The sequence below is a fragment of the Tachypleus tridentatus genome, chromosome 13 (assembly GCF_004210375.1).
Source record: "Tachypleus tridentatus isolate NWPU-2018 chromosome 13, ASM421037v1, whole genome shotgun sequence".
Lineage (NCBI taxonomy): Eukaryota > Metazoa > Arthropoda > Merostomata > Xiphosura > Limulidae > Tachypleus > Tachypleus tridentatus.
In genome coordinates this window covers 113,843,722-113,860,274 of record NC_134837.1, presented here as the reverse complement: position 1 = coordinate 113,860,274, position 16,553 = coordinate 113,843,722, and the positions used below count along the sequence as shown (strand labels likewise).

General features: G+C 32.4%; 1 protein-coding gene across 3 annotated transcripts in view; it reads right to left on the bottom strand.

Annotated features, from left to right (window-relative positions):
- LOC143239950 (nonsense-mediated mRNA decay factor SMG5-like) overlaps positions 1-16,553 on the bottom strand; it is a 220,519-nt gene that overhangs the window by 4,880 nt on the left and 199,086 nt on the right. The window contains exons 7-8 of one of the 3 annotated variants that reach the window (XR_013021464.1): positions 1,844-1,973; positions 232-351 (exon numbers count right to left, since the gene is read on the bottom strand). Coding sequence is in view for 1 of the 3 variants with exons in the window: in XM_076481633.1 (XP_076337748.1) it covers positions 1,925-1,973 (49 nt within the window). In the remaining 2 variants the exon portion in view is untranslated. Of the gene's footprint in view, positions 1-231; positions 352-822; positions 1,974-16,553 lie in introns of those variants that run through there. The other 2 variants (XR_013021463.1, XM_076481633.1) reach the window with 2 other exon arrangements.

The window sequence follows — 16,553 nt, the reverse complement described above, 5'->3', positions numbered from 1 at the left end:
TGTGTGTAAAAAATGATGTTCACCACAGTGATGCCATATGTAAATTTCTCTGTTATTTGTCTGAAAACATTTGCAAATTGTGGGATAACCTTGCAAGCTAGTAAACCAAATAACATATTAGCATAAACATATGTACTCTTTGTTTTTTGAGAAATTATTTAAGAACTGAGAGGTGAGTTTACATTCTTTTAAAGACAAATGAGTGAGTCAGTTCAACATATATGGACTTACAAAAGATGTAGATGGTCCATGGAGTTGATCAGCATACTGCCAAGCTGGATTGGAACCCTGTACATACAATTGAACAAAATGGTTCAAGCTATATATATATAAGTAATAAACAGTGACAATCTATATAAAAAAAAGCAATGAAAAATTACCTTGACTTATAGTTAGCTTTATTACAATAAAAATTCAGTTATACAAATTTAGAAATATGTTTTTCTTGTTATAATTTTAATTGAGATGTTTTGTATTTTGTGATGTCTATAAATGTTCTAAGTGTTTACAGTTGGAGTGATTTACATGCTGCATCTTAAGTTTTGAAGACTTGGAAAAATATATTTTAATATTGAAACATGTATCACATAGTTGCTCTGTCACATAATGTGTCAGTTAATTAGTTATTAAGTCTGTTACCATGTTCTCAATCACTTACTGAATTAGTGGAGGTTAAACAGCCAGATTTGATTCAGTACCACAGATAGGAAAGTTTATTTTATATGTGAGTTAGACCTATCCCTTAGTTATTGTTAGTTCATGAAATTATGTAAGTTGTAGAGATTTCAGCTAAAGAGATAATCACTTTTTTTTCCTGTAAGCAGACTGGAATTAGTAATATTTTTACTAAGTAATAAAAGAAAACAACACACCAATAGAGACTGTTGCAATATTAGCATAAGGAATAATAATATTTTAGTGTAAATAAAATAGAATCAAGACTTCAAGATGACAGTGTATGTTTGAACCAAGATTAAAAACATGTTGGAAATCACAAAACAGTGGTAATAACGTGAAGAAAACGAGAACAAATAGATGTGAAATAAATTAACAGAAATTAGAATAAAGAGAAGGAAAATTAGAAGATCAAAAACACACAAGGTAAAAACAAGAGAATTAATAACAAAAATAAATTTCATTGAAGAGAGTATTGGAAATGTGCAGGAGGATAATAAGAACAAAGCTGAAGTCGTAAAATAAAATGAAATAAAAACCACTACAATATGAGCTCTTTCATAAGGTGGGCTTTTCTTCTTCAGGGGCAAACTGGTGGTGGTGGTGTAATCAAATGAATGATATTTATATACAGAGAGGGAGTTTAGTGATATTATGAAGGTCATCCAGTTTTTCCAGGAAATGTTTATTTGTCTATAAATTATTGTAAGTGTCTCATTTCTTATACAACATAGCCAATGGCAGTAATGTCTGTGGAAAGGTGTTAGGGATATTTTAATTTAGAAATGGCTAAATATATGTGTATTTAAAACTATGCTTAGGTGTTTAAGTAAAATAAAGGTGACATCTGGAGACTGATTTAAAAATATATGTCATACTAATTAATTTATAAAACAGGTATGAAAAGTTATCTTAAACGAACAGCAAATTTTAGAAAATTCAGCTTTCATATTTCATAAAAAAATAAGGAAAGAACAGTTATTTTTATTTTTTTGACAGAGATAAAACCAATGAACAGAGATCACCAATTCCAGGAGCTAGATTAATTCTGAAAGGTTGAACAGTTTAGATTAGCAATCCAATAAGCTTCTTTTATTTCTCTATTTGCTTTAGTTCTGAAAATTCATTATTCACCAGTAAGTTCACAAGTGACCTGTAAAGACCATACCTGAAAACCTGTATGACATGCATGAAGTGGCATAAATGATTGGATGTGAAACAGTTTCTTTGCAGGTTTTGTTTCCAGGCTTTAGAGATCCGTACCTGGTTCCAATCCATTCCATACTCTCACTATGGTTCTAAATAATGAATTTAGATGATACAATGTAAATGCAATTCACTTTCAAATGTTAAAACTTTTCTTACCTGAAAAATGTATTTCAGAGATACCTACTTCTCTGCACCACAAAGAGTGAGTGATTTCCTTCACACACATAGTTATATAAGTTCTTGCACATTCTACAAGCCTTTAACAAAGCTCCCATTTCTACACATGCTAAGCGTTCTGTGCTAGTCTATAATATATAAAACTGTATAATAAATTATGCATAGTAGTTATTGAAAGGAAAAAATGAAGTATATTGTAGGTTAAACCACCAATGATAAGATGTTAACTACAGAGAACTATATTTTTAATAATACATACTGATGTGGATAAAACTGTTGGGTAATACTTTCTTCAGGTACCTTTAGCTGAATAGTAAATGGAAAAGTCTTAAATTAAAGATTACACAATAATATAACAGATAAACACTTATAACAATGTTTAAAAATGTTTAAAACAATACAATAAAGAAATTAGACTGTTTTGTACATATAAAACAATATACATGTATATTATAATTTTAAAAAGAAAAATCCACAACTGAAAATTTTGTAAAAGAAATGAAAAATTAGTTGATGAAAGTTAAAAAAAACATCACTGAAAAAATAATACATGATTAAATAAATGCATAATACTGTATAAAAATGTTTAAAAGAAGTTAAAGCAAAGAACAGAAACTTTAAAAAAAGCTAAAGCTTTCATTTATCCTATCAAGATATCTTTGAACATTTTAAAGTAATTATTTTGCAAACTAGTGTTAAGCCACTGGTTTATCTGTGTTACAGCTTACTGTGACCCCAAAATGTATGAACAATATGTTGGTTTTTCCTATTTATAATTTTCTACAACACATGAATATGATGGAATATATGATGCATTTTTATATGTGGTTAAAATGATCCATTTTATTCATAGATTTTTTTTCTTATAACTTGTGTTCACTAATTCTCTATTATACTATTTTAACCATTTGTAATCATTACTGTACACATTTCTTTGTTAAAGTCATATAACCTTTGATGATTTAGAACATTTTCTTTCACAAATTTACTGTTCAACTACAGATAACTGAAGAAGGGCACTGCCCAAAGGGCTGTATCTACAATAGTATATATTAAAAAATAAATATATCTGTAGTAAACGTCATGTTGTCTTTGGTGGTTTAACTGATGACATACTTCTTTTGTTCTTAAAATGTAATAATAACTAACTATACTTTCACCAATAAGAGAGCAATACATCATCCACACTTAGTAATCCATACAAACATCTGCCTCATGAGGCAAACTAAATACACCAAAAGTGAAGGAAGAATGGGAGGTGGTGTATCAATCTGAAATACATTTACAGGTAAAATAAATGTTAACTTTAGAAATGTTACTAATCTTTTTTGCATCACTAAGAGCTAAATTCTCACCTTGAAATGGTGGAAAGAAATTACAATGATGAACTCTTTTCTGGAAACAGCACCAGGAAGGGAAAGCCCATGGGGTGTGATATCCATAAGGTGGGTAAGTTAATGGGGAGCATTTGTTGAAAGACTATGTCCATCTCAAGTTGAGAATACTCTTTGCCCAATAGAGGTAGTAGAGCAAAACATAATGCCATAGAAACCTTTTTTCTTTTTTTTTGGATGCCAACATATCACTGAGATGGACAGAATGGCAGACTGTTCAACTGTTCATTAACTTGCAGATGGATAGCTGGGCATGAGCATATAGTGTGATTAAAGCTATAATTCAGGCTATTCAATACTGGATATCATACAAATGAGGTGTACAAAGAATATCATCCCACAGCTCATTGGTCTGGATCTAACAGTCAAGATTGGCTTGATTCATAATTTAATGACATGTCTTGTACTACACAACCAGGTAACACTCTAGCTCTACTTCTGAATACAGGTGTGTGTTCACTTGGTTTTGTATTACAGCAATCACATCACTAAATGAGAAATTCTCCATATCTACTTCCTCAGCAGCTTGTAACTAATGAAGCAAAGCCACCCCCTCCAAAAGAAACAAAACAAAACAAGTGTACTATAAGAAATAGGGGAAGAGAGAAATTTGCATGGGGAGAATACTGAAGATGTGAATGGACCACTGTCATCAGACACAATCACCTGGAATTATGTCCATTACTTAGAGACAGCACAAAGGTTACTACAACTAAAGACACCAGGTGTTTGTGTATAGACACCCCCTGACTGTCAATTTGTTTTACATTTTTGTCAATTAATGATTGGCTGGTCTTGTATAAAACTCCATATCAACAGCAGGCAATAAGCAGAGGCAGATGGCTTAACATTTTCCATGCTACCCATTGAATGCATATTTTGGGTAAGTATTTCCTGTTACACACCAACTGCTTATTGGTACATCCCACTGTCTGGATAATATATATATATGTTGAATAAGGTAGTTATAAGACCAGAAAAAAACAAAAAAAAACAAACAAGCAGTCCAGAAGATAGAGAAACCACTGTATGGATAGGTTCCAAATCTGGGAGAGAGTTGTTCTGTGGAGTGGAAACTGACAACAAGAGGGAGACAAAAGCCAGGATACATGAAACGTTACTGTGGTGTATGTGATGGGACACTATTGTATCACATCCTATAGTATCTGAGATTGAAAGTAAAGTGAGTGGAAAGGCAGTAATGATAGGAGGTCAAAAGTGAGAGAAAAATCCACTACAAATACCAGAAGATAGAGAAACCACTGTATGTAAAGGTACCAGATCTAGGAGAGAGTTGTTCTTCTATCACCTAAGCTTAAGTTTTCAAGACATGATTCATAAGTAACTAAATGTGATGATCATGATCTTATATGAGAAAGACCAGAACCAAGACAAAAGAAGTTCTGAGAGTGAGTACTTCCACAATGGGGGAGGGAACAACAGATGTTTTTGAATGGATCACAATAAAAATACCAAACAGATGAGACAGAAAATGAAGGTTAGACTGTGAGGAGAGACTAGCTCAAAAATGTAGAACCAGAGAAACCTTGCCCTTGGCATCAGAAATGGATCAGCCATCCAGAGCTGTACCTCATTGGAACAGAAGCAGCTGAAAGGTGTAGTTACAGAACTGGTGGGTGTTAAGCACTAAGTACCACCTACAGTCACCAAAGATACAGAAACTCACATTTATATGCAGAAGGAGCACACAGTCACTGATCTGAGATCTGAAAGGCTCCAATCATATGCAAGTCTGTATAAATGGGAAAAAAAGGGTATCCAGGGCCATGTGAGATCAACTGATACCTGCATTGACAGGTCATAAACTACTGAAGGAAATGTGTATGGGCAAATCTAAGAGGAACAAAAGATTCAAGAGAAGAGGGAATCCTCCAAAATAACTCATGCAGGAAACAAAGGAAACACAAGAGTCCTGGTATCAAAACCTCCAAGTGACAAAGACAAAAAATGTAGGCTGTGCCTTCTCCACGAATGTAGTTAGAGGAGGGTTGAGATTGAAATGAGACTACTCCTGAAGGAAAAGGGAAGTCAAAACAAAGTAAGCCACACTCGGTGTGGTAAGTGGAGACCAAGTGTCTATAGATTAGTGATATAATAGGCTTCAAGAATATGACCTCAGAGAAAAAAAAAAGTCTGGGCCATAACCAACTTAAAAGGAACTATTGAGAATCAAATATTTGATCACTGAGGTAAATCAAAGGAAGCAAAAAATATGTAGACAAATCAAGATGTGGAAGTTATCCATCATGATGAGAAAACTGACCAAAAGAAAGACCAAAATTGGGTTAAGTGGGACAGACTAATAGCCTTCTGCCTTCATTGGAATGATAAAAAAATACAGAAGTAGAACTCTAGAATGGAGCAGAGGAATTACCTCACAGCCTATTCAATAGGAGAGGTGCAGAGTAAAAGATGGAAGGAAAACCTCTGAGAAAGAACCTACAGAACTTCATAGGATGTAGCAAAGGGATTCACCAATGGAAAAGTTTTACAGGACTGAAGTCAACAAGTAGCTCCAGGAATGAATTGCCTCCATGGCTTAAGGGAGATAGTTAATAGTAAGAAGAGGACAAGAGAAAGAGGAGGATCACTCAAAAAAACAATATATATAGACACACAAAATAAAAAATCTGGTGAATACAAACACTGCTGAAGAACTGCATCATCAGCTGAAGATACCAACTTAATTAAAAAAAAAACCAAAAACCCAAACACCATATCACAAGGACCCAAGACAGAAGTCCTGGATAAGGGTTAAACAGAAAATAAAGCAACCTAACAAGTCCAAAAAAATATCCAACTAAATGGAACAAATGGAAGAAAACCCAGAGCAAAGTGGAAAACAAATATGTGCAAGCTGCCTCACAAAAGCTGGAAGGGTCATGATGGATAAAAAGGAGCAGAAGAACAAAAAAGAAATTGAAATAAGGTGAAAAAGGGTAGATTGAAAGAAAAATGTAAGAAAAATATATCTCTAGACTCAAAGAATCAGGTGAAAGAGGACCATGCAGGTGTTCAAGATTTAGCAGAAATTAACTGCAGAAAGAGAAAACAAAAGACACATAACTGTAAATCCCAAGCATAGAAAGACAAAAGTAGAACTTCAATGAGAAGTTAAAGCAAGTGTAGTTAGTATCCTACATCAGAGATAAGAATCAACCCAGCCAAATTGTGCACAATGGCAGTAATATCACTGATCATTGTCTGCAGTTGTCATTACAGTATAGTATGACTTCTGTAAAAGAGTTTTAAAAACCTTGAAGGATATCATTAATGTGGGAACATTCAGTTGAAAACATGAAGCTCATATTATGATAGTCCTTTTTCTTAAATCATAAAGAAAGAAAATAACGGCAATAATTAAAAATACACTAAAACAAGTATGGCAATAGCCATAGATCTAATAATGACCTTGAAGATTACTGGATGAAACTTGTACATTGGATTAAATAACAGTAACAGGTAGTAGGACATGTTTCCCTAACAATAAAAGGTGAATTAAAAGAAAATCAAAATCAACATAATTCAAATGAAAGTTCTAACTGTTAAGTTTAAACTTAGTATTATTCTACTTGATAATGAAGAAAGGAAAGACTACACTTGTGTTTGTGGTGACTACTACACATAAAAGATGTGTCACCCTCCTACTGCTGGGGGCTATGGTTTAATAATGATGAAACAACAGACTGGTACAATGCACATTAATAGATGTAGGAATGAGAGCTTTGTTAGAGGCCTGCAGCATGCTCAGGAACTTACACTGAAGTGCACACTCAGGTAATAACTCTTTCTGGTGAAAAGATTGTTTTGTTTTTGAATTTCACACAAAGCTACTCGAGGTCTATCTGTGCTAGCCGTCCCTAATTTAGCAGTGTAAGACTAGAGGGAAGGCAGCTAGTCATCACCACCCACTGCCAACTCTTGGGCTACTCTTTTACCAACGAATAGTGGGATTGACCGTCACATTATAATGCCCCCACGGCTGAAAGGGCGAGCATGTTTGGCGCGATGGGGATGCGAACCCGCAACCCTCAGATTACGAGTCGCATGCCTTAACACGCTTGGCCATGCCAGGCCCTGGTGAAAAGAACACAATTTTATTTTTAAACTAAAATACCTTTAAAATGAAACTAGAAGTATAATTTTAGCAGTTACCTCTTTGAAAGAATGATGTTACTACAAGTAATCTTTAGTATTTTAAATAATAATTCCAATAATTATCATTAATTTTATAGATTTCAGTTTTAGAATAATGTTACACATACTTCTACCAGCTTTAAGTACAATACTAAATATTTAAACATTTTAACATGCAAGTATTAAGTTATCTGAAGGAAAAAAACTTATTCTGTGCAATAATTAAAAGGATTTCTTTCAATTCTTGAAAAAGTATTATTTTGTACAAGATAAAACACACAAAAATAAAAATGTGTGGAGCAACCAGTGACATCAAAGCTGTCTACTTCCATTGGCACTAAGACTAAATAGTTGTAAACAAAATGGGAATAAACCTAAAAGAACACAGTCAAAGGTTGACAAATACTACATAAAGTTTAGATACAAAAATCACTGTGGCAGAGTTTAGAAACAAAGCATTTTTGTATTTATACTGTTTACAATACCATGCAATACTTTTAAAACATTCACTTATGATATCTTTCATGGACACACATATATTCATTACAATATATTACATAAAAAAATAGCTTGTTCTCAGGCAATTATAATACTGCTTTAATACTATAATACTATTTTATGAATTTATGTCATTATGTTTGGTATCAAATTGTAGATTATACTGTAAATTTTCATATTATACATTATTCAATTTCTTAATTTAAAAATAAATATTAAAAAAACACTTTTAAACATTGATTTCTGTGTGTCACAAGGTATGTTAAATGCAGCATTGGTTCAGATTGGGTGTCCAAGTACGAAGCTTATTGTTTTGTACAAATTAGGAACTCAAATTACTGATACTGAGAAGCTAGAATATGAAATAAGAACCTCCTATCTTTTCTATTTGCTGATATATCATTCATATACTGAATTAAACACAGTGGCTCTACTCACCTCTTCCCATTTTTGAAAACAGGTCCTTATATGCACTTACATCTTGTGAATAACCAATCAAAAGCTTAAAATATCCCTCAAGTGGTTTTCTCAACCATTTTCAAGTATTACTTTGTGCTGGTAAGTTGGGTCTTTAGCCCGTTTGAAATTTCATATTCTTTAAGACCCAAATAAGCTTAGTTACTACACTTGATAAATTATAATGGTATCAATATAGTAATTTATAAATTTTTGGTTATTCAAATGTATATATATAAAACCTTTAAAATTATTTAATTTCTCATCTTCCACGTGTGAAGTTTCTTAAATCTTAGCAACCTAAGACAAACAGCAACTGAGTACAAAGGTTGTAACTGGAAGAGATAATTGTTTGCTTTACTTCTTTATTTACAGTTCTATATTTTACAAAAGAAATAAGTTTAAAACATATTTGTTAATTGTAGTAATGATAATACATATATAACTGAAAATACTAGCCCACTAAAGCTCAGCCAAGATAGGTAACTTTGTGATGACTAAAGGTTAGTTTTATGCTCTTGGATACAGTAAGATGGGTGCACATGTGCTGCATCCTTGTAGCTTCTGTGATGTAGGTTAGCAATGACTTAATGGTCAATATAATAAATATATATAAATGTATAATGTTACACAAGTCTTAAATTACTGACTGAGTATGCATATTTTACCTCCACATCAATGTTATCAGCAAAATAACCTTGGGCTGCAAGTTCCTGCTGTGCTCTTGCATGCTTTCCTTGAGATGCAAGAAGATCTCCAATTCAAACTTCTTCCTCATTACCATACCCAAGAAAGTGAACAACACATGTCCCTTCTTGTTCATTAGTACTCATAACACATGCTTCATAGAGAAGTCCATCTTCAGAAAATATTGCCTGACAGTAGTCTCCCAATTTTAACTGCTAATTTATAAAGTAACAGTATATATGTTTACTATCACCTGCCAATAATCTTCTTATATATATCATAAGCTTAATAAAATAGAGAAAACGTATTTCAAACTTTCTTTAGTGAAGAAAGTTTGAAAATAATTTTTACCTTACGCTTCTCTCATAAGACATATTTGAACTTTTAACTCAAAACTCAAGCTGAAACCATTTATTATAATTTAATTAAAACTGAACAGCTGTTAGATTATGTAACACAATATGCAATTCTTCACCTTTGTTAGAAATGTTAAAAATTAAACTGATAACCTTAACATGAGGATTAAATGTAGGCTATCATATTAAAATATTATTAATATAAATATATAAAGCAGAAGTGTGATTCACTTGTATGTCTGTTTATTCTACATACACTTTTTGCCAGTTTCAACTAAAGTTGGCTTGTATCTATATGCCCCCTCCAGAAACTGCCATAGGAGGATTGTGTTCATCTAATTAAGATGTCAGACACAAACGTAACCAACTCATATTTATCATGTTAACCACATCTAAAACCTCCTCGCTGGGTACTGACATTTGCTTGAAGGTAAGGCAAGGATCATCACAGTCATTTCAGGCCCTAAAATCATGGATGTGAGGTAAACACAGACTCCAGGGCATGATACAGGATTGACCCAGAAATCTGGAAATGTGTCATCTGTATTTGCTGGAAGCTCACTGCAAGCAATAAACTCCTGTCACTGTAGGACTGGTCCAAAACATTCAAAGGTCAGTAACATCCATATCTCATGAGAGAATGAGGGAGTGCCCAAGACAGAAACAGAAATATACTGCTTACTTTCCATTACCCAATTCACAGAAGGAAGAATCAAGGGAGACAGATGGACAACCCCAAACCTGTGTGAGGACTAAAGTTGATTGGCTCTCTTGATATTCAAAACCAGCCTGCAGGATTCAAACATCTGCATGAGGATAGGATGAGCACATCCAATTGAAGAGGAGAACTGCATTTAGATGTTTAATTCTATGATGCCACTCAATTTAAGGGATGGTATACTCTTTACACCATCAGAACACCATTGCTGTATTTTGAACAGAATGGTTATAAATATATATATAGAACCCATCCATCAGGATGCCTCCATGATACCTGTGCTCAACCAAGGACCTAGAATAGGACCACTTCACTTTCAGAATTATGAGAAGATAGTGGATCACCTTCCATGAACAATAAATGAAATCAACATTGATAAAATAGAATGGCCATGCACTCACCAACCAGATAGCTTTGTGTTAAATCTGAACTGGAATTACAAGTAGGCTCCCATGGAGGCTGGTGCCACTCCTACTTACACTTGGAGAAAACAAAGTATGAAGGCCCCCCACTTTGCCCTCTTCTCCTAGAGTGGAGAAACATGCTCAAACAATCTGAAGGAAAAGCTTTTGTCAGCCACTCCAGCAACAGAAAACTGTGGTTGGTACGGACTCCCAAGGATCACTGGTAACGTCTGGGAGATAAAAAGCATTGGAGGGACCTGAGGAACAGTACTCTGAAATCTGTGCAATATGTGAACCAAGTTTCCTACATGTCTGAAAGTAAACTGATCCCAGTTTATACAACCTGATGATAGGCAGGGACAACCAGGATTTCCTTTAGCTCTACTAGTGATTGTCCATGAGTGGCAGTCCATAATAAGGTGATACCATCCAATATGTGTCTAGATAGTCTTATGGAACACCTCATTTCAACACAGCCTGTTGCAGCCCATAGTAATTATAATTAAAATTGTTGTTAGTGTGGAACAGAGAAGGGATCCAGCAAAAAAATAAAGGTTTACTGGAATGAAATACTATATAATTGAGAAAATTACCTGTTAGAGTCTAACAGATGTAGTAAAAATAGGTACATTGGTTAGTTGAAAGCATTCAGAAAAGGAAACTGCCAGATAATGTAAGAACTGAAATAGAAAATTAGTAGTAGTAGTCCACATACCAGCCCACTCAATGTCTTATAGAGGGCAATTCAACTGGGATGGTTAATGACATAGAAATATGATGAATCTAGTAAGATGCAACCTACAGAAGATTCCTCTTCTGTAATGATAATTTATTATAGGCTTATGTAAATCATTTACAAAGCCACCTTATGAAGGTAATGGAAGATAAGTCACAGGAAAACAAAGGATCCAATAAATGAACAATTGATTCTTAGCACATCAATATGAGTCAGTATGAGTCACTTAACACTACAAAGTCCTAACAGGCATAACAAATGATCATGACTGGAATGGTTAAAAAGGTGAGAAATGGCTGGCTAAAAAAACTGTACAGAAAGAAGTGATAGGAAGAAATGGTACATTCATTTTACAACACTCAAGACAACTGAATGAGAACTAATATTAAGTGGTTTCATTAAGTGATATTCATAGTATTAAGAGAGTCAGTAGAGATTATACAATTAGAGTAGTGCTAACTTCTATACATTTCAGAGCAAGTGATATTACATACAACTGAATAATGAACACAGAGCATGAAGGAAACTGTTGAACTAATACAAAGTTGTTGCAAACCACAGATGAACCCATGGTCAACTGATATTGAGTTATCTGTTAAAAAAAAAAAAGAAGAAGAAGAAGAAGAGTAACTTGAAAAGTGTTTATTAAATAAATGCCACTGTGCTTTCAGGCAGAAGTATCCAAGTTCTTTAGGTGACTCAAGGAATAACAAGTGGAGAAAGCAAGAATCCATGGTGAGATGAGCTGATTATAAGATTCTGTAGTAGGATGAAATGTCAGAATCATCTCAGTCAACTTTGCCTAAATATGCAGGCCAAAGGTATAAATCTTAGACTACCTATCTGCAAAATACATAGCCCAATAAGGCATAAAGATACAATGGCAGATGGGATACTGTGGCAGAGGTCAGAGCTTGGCAACATAATTTAAAGATACTTGAAAACATAGAAGTAATCTTCATATGATTTTGTTTACAAACTCTGGACTGGTGAAATGCAGGAAGCCCTGGATGAAGTACAGTCTAGAGACTGACAGTCCTTCTTAGATAAAATTATAGATCTTAAGTACAGAGCACTTATTAGCTCCCCAAGAGGTGGAAAAGAGGATGCAAAGCATATTCAGTACTGTTGTATATTTGTCTTTAAGCTAATTAATATGTGGAATAAAAGTCAGCTTACTGTCAAGAAGAAGTCCTAAGAACTTGATTTCAGCTACCAAAGGATTTGTGCACCTTCCAGATGGAATTGGAAGTGTGTAAACCATATTGGTAACAAAAATGTATGTAGCTGCTTTTAATTAATCTTATTCACATGAGCTCGGTCAAATAAACCAAGTTTGTAACCATTTTACACTCATTATCATTTCCATACTATTACTTTTAATATTTTAGTATTTTCACACAATTTGGCAGTAAACATTACAAGACCTCTGTATATAAAAAAATACATATTTTTAATGAAGTACTTGTTAATAAAGGTTTGCCTCTGAATTTATCAAGTAGTTTTATTAACTAGTCCAAGTGCAAAGTGACTTTCATGTTAAAATTAAAATACTTTTATTCATTTGACAATTTACTAATTTATGTAATCTCTAAAAACCTTTTCAATAATTATAAAATTTACTTTTCAGTACCCTATATACAAGGTTGACCTAAATTATCTTTTCATTATAAAATTTACTTTTCAGTACCCTATATACAAGGTTGACCTAAATTATCTTTTCATTTTTTCATTCTCAAGCAACTTCACATGTAACATCAAACTACATTTATACTAAAACAGTAGACATCTGTTTTTACTTAAATTTTATTGCCCTTTGAACTGCCTCCAACTAATAATCCCATCACATACAAGTAGTAAGTTACTTGGAAACTCAAAGCTTAAATTACCATATCAAATTACATAACAGTAAGAAAAATCTTGTGAAGAATGTTTATTATTGTTTCTCTTTATCTTACCTCATCTAACTTATTAATTGTTATTATATGATGTACATCAGAAAATAAAGAAAAATTACATGGATGAATTACACATCTCCAATAATTATCATAATTTTTCCAGCTTTCTAACTATGTGATAAGAGCCTCAAAATCCAGCTGAGCTTGTTGATGTGATCCCAGTGAGAACAAATGTGAAACTAAAAATGGAAACAGACAATGTACAAAAATACATCATTTTATAGACTACAGCCTTGGCTTTCCATTCATTATAAATAATATGGTATAAAATATCCAAGTGAACTATTGGCAATTTGTGTAAGACAGGATATGACAGATGGGTGTTGCAAGGTGGTTCTGATTTTCTGGTTTATGGCTCTGTAAACAAGTAACAAGAAAGGTATGAAAATTATGTTTTGCCTGAGTAATATCTATATCATAATGAGTAATTTATGTTAAATTTTGTACTTTTCAGAGAGTTGATAAATAAATCAGAGAAGAAGAAAAAACCTGCAAAGCAAGTATCACATTCTCATATCAAAAGAAACTGGGCATTTTAAAAATAAATCCTTGTAAAGTTAAGAACTTAAAGTTTATAAAATATTAATTAAATTTTGATGCCAACTTTATTCATACATAATAACGACATAGTTTAATTAAATCTTGAATGTAACTCAAAAAAATCATGATGTTCACAGTTTGACCTGATTGTGGCAAGTGTTGATCAATACATAAAGTAAGAAATAAATGAAATAAACAAAAATCTACAGTAGAAATGAATAAGAAAGCTAAAACATTAGAGTAAAGGCCTCATATTTACTAAAAATTAAATACATTTTTTTGTGTGCACATATTACTATAATGTTAAAAAGATTTCATGTGTACTATAAAAACAGTGTAGTATATGCTGCAGCAATATCCAACCCAGTAAAAAATAGGTTTCTTATATTAACCACAAAATAGACAGTTTCTATGTCACATGGTATTTACTTCCTGAAAAATGTCTGAAATGTCACAGAAAAACAGAACAGAATAAATTCGTTATTTAAATATGTTACTTTGTTATCTTTTACCAAACTAGGCACCTTGTGTATGTATAAATGTAAATAAATTCAGTATCAAAACATGAAGAATGAAAAAATGTTAAAGGCAAAGGCAATTATTATGAGTTATTGTTTATTCTTATTTTTCTGTGATTACAATAAATATAGATAATTTGGTTTTTGATATTCATAAATATCAATGATCTTAATAACAAATTAAAATCAAATTTTGAAATTCCGATTTGAAAGGAACAGCATTTTACTTATAATAGACAGAAATATCCTTCACTTAAAAGCACTTCATTCACAGCTTATTTGTGTGAAAAAGTTACTGTATTTTGAAAATACTAATATAACATATAACAATAACTTAAACTGCCTTGTTACAAACCAGAGATTCTCACCTAAGTATCCAGGAGTTATTTACGACATCCATTCAAAACTAAGACTACTACAGAATTTGTTTATTGTGGTAGCTCAATGAATACCAAGTTACTAAAGTATAATACCTGTACTCAATTAAAAATACCTTATACATATTTTGAGTCATTGTTTAAATGAAAACGACATTTAGAATAGGATTTCTACTTGCAATAATAATTATAACTTAAGCAAAGATATATGTCTCTTCTGTCTCATGCATCCCAGTTTGCACTGAAAATCAGTTATCTACACCAAAGTTCACTATTTTAAAATCAATATAAATTTCTGAAGAAAGATGAATTACCTTTACCAATACGAGAAAGCAGTTCTGAGGTAAAACTTCTACAGTAAGAGTAGTATGATAAACACCACACATATTTTAGATTTAACCTTCTGTTTGTCACTAGTAATACTCTGTACCTAGTAAAACATACACACACAAAAATTCTCAGAATTAAAGGAACAGTTATAATTTTCTTTTTATTCAGCCCAAAATTGTCAAGTTTGCATATTCAAATTTCTCCGTAGAAAAAACAGAATCCAACGTGTTAAAAATGAAAGGCAAAGATCATTGAGACCAAACAGATTATAAACGGATTTAATAAATATTTTTGTTTAACCTCTCTTCATGTAAAATGCACACGAGTGGCTTCAATAAATAACCAACAGCTAAATTTGAAAAAAAAACAAAAAACAAATTTCCAAAAGTCACTGATAAACCTATGAAAGGATGGCAATAGTTGTTAAGGAACTTTGAAAAATGATTCCTGTGTTGTAGTCCTGATATTACAGGGATGTGCTCAGGTATTCTTTGCATTAATTTTCAGAGGTTTAGTTCAACATAACAATAAAGTTAGAGAAAAAAGTTTTCACATTGATTTGGCAATGCTATACAAAATGTAATAAACTGGTAATTTTTGTGACATAGCTTATAAAAATATATTTATCAAATGGTACTTCTTTTCTAACTATTATTATCAATAGGCAAGCAATAATAATAATAATCACAATACATTGTCAAGAGAAGTATCCCATTTTGTAGTACATCAGATGTTAAGATGAAATTCCAACCAAAAAATTCTGGGATGGACTGCACTTTGTAAAACTTGTGTATCTGTTGTTGTTATTGGCAGTAACATAAAACATTTGAGTACCACTATAACAAAGTATATTTTGTAAAGACACAAACCTTATCTTTGTTTTGACCAAAAACTTATTTAGCCTGTTCTTTAAGATTTTTCTATTTATGACTGTTATGATTGTATCAAAAGTGTCTATTTTAAGCCAAACTTATCTCATTTGTCTTGTCTTCAAAATTCTCACCACTGCTCTTAGTTTAAACATTCTTGGCCTTGACACCAACCTCTGTCTAGAGGGACCAGGATGAGACACTTGTATAAGCAATGTAAGTAACCAATCTTCAATCCAAGATTGGTTACTTGAAATTACTCTTTTTTAATGAGGTTTTGAAAATATCCTAAACCTAATTATCATTACACTTATACATAGAAACAAACTCAACAATATTGGTACCTTTCATACTGTCAAACCAATTCAAAACAATGTTTCCAATTTATTTATTATTATATATTTATATACAGAAATAAACAAAGAGGTAGTGTAACCCTAGTTAGATGTTTATAAATGATATGATGGCAAGTAATAACCTAAGTCAAAATATT